Source organism: Cupressus sempervirens, chromosome 4, assembly GCF_028749045.1.
Source record: "Cupressus sempervirens isolate cs-2001-9-10 chromosome 4, ASM2874904v1, whole genome shotgun sequence".
Taxonomy (NCBI): domain Eukaryota; kingdom Viridiplantae; phylum Streptophyta; class Pinopsida; order Cupressales; family Cupressaceae; genus Cupressus; species Cupressus sempervirens.
Genome location: NC_143121.1, coordinates 322,000,523 through 322,006,046, shown reverse-complemented (window position 1 = coordinate 322,006,046; position 5,524 = coordinate 322,000,523). Strand labels below are relative to the sequence as shown.

General features: G+C 33.5%; 1 protein-coding gene across 1 annotated transcript; it reads left to right on the top strand.

Moving 5' to 3' along the window:
- Positions 1-1,763: 1,763 nt before the first annotated feature.
- On the top strand, positions 1,764-4,950 carry LOC149561332 (LRR receptor-like serine/threonine-protein kinase EFR). Its single transcript, XM_089823776.1, has 2 exons — positions 1,764-4,377; positions 4,496-4,950. Exons 1-2 carry the CDS (start codon positions 1,764-1,766, stop codon positions 4,948-4,950), a joined length of 3,069 nt encoding a protein of 1,022 aa, XP_089679902.1.
- The last annotated feature ends 574 nt before the right edge of the window (positions 4,951-5,524 follow it).

Here is a 5,524-nt window from a genome sequence, read left to right as displayed (position 1 = left end):
GGGATCCATAGTCTTAACAAAAACACTTAGTGAGAGAAGTTGAATAAATTTAGCAGCATTCTAATATTAAAAAGTCTATTCTTCTTTTAGGTTAGATAAAACAATATTCTCCATTGCTTTCCATTGCTTTGAAAATCCTAGCCTGAGAAAGCTTTTAGAGTCTATATTATGAGTTGTCTCACCAAAGTCAGTCAAGTCATGTCTTTCATCGATGGGCCTCATTGAGTTGGGAAGGATTGCAGTTTTAAAACTCTTGTGATGATAAATGCTACAACTTGAAAACTGACACTTGTATGTATTAATCTTCTTCATGCAACCAAACATAATGTCAAGTATTTACAAAGGCATGAATAGACATCTGTGGAACTTTAGGGTTGTGTTGGCGAAGTTAGGTAACTTTTCTTCATGCGTAGAAGATGAAGTAAACTCATCTCCAACCGTTACAAAGTGAAGTGCACCCTATCTTTATCCTTCATAGATGGAAGTAATGATGTGCACCAAATATTTATCCTTTACGCAAAAGAAAATTTCAAATGATATGAGTGAGTGGCCTAACTTTGTATTCGCCTTCTCTTTCCAATTATGTATTGCTCCTGGAATATGCTGGTGAAGTGATGACAAATGAAACCTTTTCTTCATTCAGTTGTGAAGAATTACCAATTTCATCTAATTTTATTTAAGTCTTTTGTAATGGTTTAAATATTATACAATGATTCATAGACTAAAAAAAGTGTTAAATAATCAAAACTGCAATTTTTCTGATATTTAAGGGTGGCCTTCCACAATAGAAATAATTTTGTTAATATGATATATCCACTTCAATGAAAGATTTGGCTTCATCCCATTCTAGTGTGCTAGCTTTTTGGCTTAATTCCTTGCTAGATTTTCTCCATTTGATTTTTTGTCTCATTTTCTTTATGTTAGCTATGGTGTCCCTCGAAGCATGCTTTTTCTTTTTAATCTAAACTATAGATAATAAAAATATTTTAATGAATAAGAAATTTTGATATCTTCATAATATTTTTATATAAATAATTTTTTAATAATTTTTAATAAATATTTTTAAAATAATAAATCATTATATATTTATATATAAATGATAATATTTTATCTTTCAAATATTGATAAAACTTTAGCAGTTTTTATAAGTAAAATAGATTTATAAATTATAAGAACAATAACAAATATATATATTTTTAAATGTATTTTCCTAATCTATATAAGATAATATTAAATAAATAAATAATGCTAAATTTTATTATAAGACTAGTGAAGAAAACAGGTCTTTGTGACTTCTTTCATCTTAGTGATGTCTAGCACTAATGGCTCTACTTTTGTTTAGCTTTAAAAAAATTGTTTGAAGTTAATTAAAATTTGAAATATGAGTCTAATAAGAAATATTAGTCAAAATCTATATTAAACTATATTTCACATGTGCAATTCATATAAAAGTTCAACAAAAATGAATTAAATATCTTGAAATATATAATTTTAGAATTGGAAAATTGAATATTTAAATTTATATAAGAAATAAATAAAATAATAGTTTTATAAAATATAATTTAATTAAATAATTAATTTAGAAATGTGATGTTATCCAGTGTCGTAATTACCTACGTCTTCCACGGAGACAGTGAGGTTTTATCTTTCAATAAAATAAATTTAGGGAACCCACGCGCTGCCGTATAAAATTGAACCCAACCATTAACACCTTTCATTCTTTCAGAATATTTTTTTGGGTGTTTTCGAAGACCAGGCTGAGAATGAAGATGATGATTAGTTTGCTACTGTTTTTCTGGTTCTCTGATGATTACACTGCTTCTTCTGTTCATCTGCCAAAGCCTTCTAATTATTCCGATCAGGAATCTCTGAATGATTTCAAGACTTCTCTGCTTTTGGACCCATATAATTCCTTGCTCGATTGGTCTCCCAATCACACCTTCTGCGAGTGGACTGGCATCACCTGCTCTTCTCGCAGACAGCGCGTGGTTTCTTTGAATCTCACTGGTATGGGATTATATGGCCCAATCTCTCCCTTCCTAGGAAACCTTTCCTTCCTTAGAGTTCTTGATCTAGAAAATAATAGCTTCCAGGGCCATATTCCATACCAGATTGGAAGGCTTTTTCGCTTGAGAGTGCTTGGGTTGTCCTATAACAATTTAAGTGGAAGCATTCCGTCTGAATTTGATCTTCTTTCAAATTTGGAAACCATAGAATTAGCACGAAATAAATTGACAGGCATAATCCCAGCTTTCCTTGGAAACCTGTCCTCCTTAATTATCATGGACTTGAGCGAAAATAGACTCATAGGCGATATTCCTGCTGCCTTGGGTATGCTTACTCAGCTAAACTGGCTGCTTGTTAACATCAACAACTTGACAGGATCGATCCCCGCGGCCATTTCCAATTGCACTCATCTACAAGTATTGGCGCTAAATCAGAACAGCTTAGAAGGCCCGATTCCCTGGGGGGAGTTCCTTAAAAGGCTATCAGAGTTGCAAGAATTGTACTTGGGGGCAAACCATCTAACTGGAGATATATCGAGCTTGGTGGGTAATTGGACTCAACTGCAAGTGTTGTCTTTGTGGCAAAACCAACTCAGCGGCACAGTGCCTCTCCAAGTTGGGAAATTGCAGTGGCTGAGACATTTAACTTTGCAGAGAAACCATTTTGTGAGTGGAAGCAGTGGTTTGTCTATTATAACATTCTTAACTAATTGCTCCAGATTGGTAGCTCTTGATTTGGGATCTAATTATCTCACGGGCATCTTGCCTACTTCAGTTGGCCGCCTTTCATATTCACTCTTTTTTTTATCAGTAGAGTCAAATGAAATCGAGGGAAGCATACCAGAGGAGATTGGAAACCTCACAAATATAGCAGCAGTAAGCTTGGCAACAAACCGATTCAATGGGACCATTCCATCTACATTTGGAAAACTTCAAAATCTGGAAAGATTATCACTTGCCACAAACAATTTGGAGGGAAGAATCTCAGAAAGTTTTGGCCAATCAAAAAGACTCGGATTGTTGTCACTTGAGGAAAATATTCTATCAGGAAAAATTCCAGATACTCTTGGCAACCTTTCACAACTAAGAATGCTTTATCTTCATCACAATCACCTCTCGGGGAAAATACCTGCCAGTTTAGGTAGATGCAAGACTCTAGAATTGATCGACTTGGCACACAACAAACTAGTGGGAAATATTCCTCCTGATGTCGCAGGTCTTCAAAATCTCCAGTTCTATTTCAACGTTTCTGCAAATTCTCTGCAAGGTTCTATTTTGGAAATGAGCAAAATGGCTATGGTTTTAGCCATAGATGTTTCTCTAAACAATTTATCAGGTGTCATTCCTGGAGCACTAGCAAGCTGCAGGGCATTGGAGTATCTAAATCTTTCTACGAATGAATTTGAGGGTCCAATCCCTGCATCATTGGCAGATCTACAAAATCTATTGTACATGGATCTTTCTTGTAATAATTTGTCAGGTATGATACCAGCAGCTTTTAAAGAGATGAAAATGCTCAAACATTTCAACCTCTCATCAAATAGGTTAACTGGGGAGGTCCCAAGGGGAGGAGCTCTCGCAACACTTGATGCCTCAGAAGTTACGGGAAATCTTGGACTTTGTGGTGGGTGGATAAATTTGCCACCATGCTCTCCTCCCAAACACAAACAACCATCAATTTCAAGAAAGGTAATAATTCCAGTTGTAGTTGGGATTGTAATTTTTATTGTGTCTCTTCTACTGGTAGCATTTTCCTATAAATCATGCAAAGGTTCCAATATCCCTGCTCTCAAATTATGGCCTCCAAAAATTTCATATCAAGAACTTATAGATGCTACTAGTGGGTTCAGTGATGAAAATCTTTTAGGAACTGGTAGTTTTGGGTCAGTTTATAAAGGGATTTTAAATAATGGTAGAGATGTTGCTGTTAAAGTTCTTAAGTTGCAAGATGAACAGGATCACCAAAATTTTAGTAGAGAATGCAATGTATTAAAGAGAGTTCGACACCGCAACATAATAAAAATCATTTCAACATGCTCCAACCTCGATTTTAAAGCCTTAATTCTTCCATTGATGTCAAATGGAAGTTTAGAGAGATGGATACATCCTAGTGAAGGGGGCAACTGCAGACTAAATTTGAATGATCGAATAAGGATAGCAACAGAGATAGCACAAGGAATGGCATATCTTCATCATCATTGTTTTGTTCAAGTGATTCATTGTGACCTCAAGCCCAACAATGTCCTACTAGGAGATGATATGGTTTCATACATAGCCGATTTTGGCCTTTCCAAACTTATTTTTGGCAATTCTGTAGATTCCTTGGCTTCTACAAATGCACTTAAAGGATCTATTGGATACATTGCACCAGGTATAATTTTCTTATTATTTTTTCTTTATATTTCATTACTTTTCGATGTTTATCTTGTAAATGATTGAATTCTTCATACGATTTACAACAATTAATTCTAGTTTATTTGTTACTATAGAGTATGGAATAGGTAGGATTTTGAGTACAAAAGGAGATGTTTACAGCTATGGAATCTTACTTTTAGAGTTGCTGACAAGGAAGAGACCAACAAATGATATGTTTAGGGAAGGAATCAACCTACGAAAGTGGGTAGAAATGCATTTTCCAAATAGAATTTCACATGTGGTGGATAATAGCCTTCTTATTGAAGCTCATGAATCAGAGACATCAATGGCAATGGAGTGTCTTAGCCAGACTATACAAATTGGGTTGTTTTGCACAAGGGAATTACCTCAAGAGCGACCTAATATGATAGAGGTAGTTGATAGATTACATACAATTAGTGGTGCATTTCTTGGCGCCCCCAGAGCTTTTCAATTTCCTATAGATATCTCACCTTTTATTAATAATGAAGGAAATATGAATGCCACAGAACTAGGAAATAGGGGAAGCTGGTCTACATCTACATCCTAAGCCCCTCCCCCTCACCAACCCCCCGACACTCCCCCCACCCCCGCAGAAAAAAGTTCTTACTTTATATCTTGATAGTCTTTTGTGAATAGATGAAATAAACTCCAACATTTGCTACTCATATCTTATAATGTTGTCACATGATTATGTATTTGAAATTCCTTGTGAAAAGGAGACGTGAATATGATTAATTTTGAACATGTTAATCAAGTGGTTCTATGTATGTTAATACAAAGTCTCATAAAAGAGATATATATTTTTCAATATTTTATAATATTATTTTTTTATCTTTCAAGATATGAATATTATTATAATTAATTTTAATCTATATTAATCCTTGAATGTTGAATAATTATTATTAAATTCTAATAGTTCTCATAATTTTTTATAATTTTTTAAAAAATAATTATTTCTTCTAAATATTAAGTGAAGATTTTTTTAATTATAAAATATAATAAAACTCTTAAGTTTATTTATTCCATTACTTTTTATAAAGCAAAATTACTAGATGTAATTTTTATTTTTTACCATGTGAATTTTTTTTTCCTTTTATGAAAATTTGTTTGCTAAACAATCA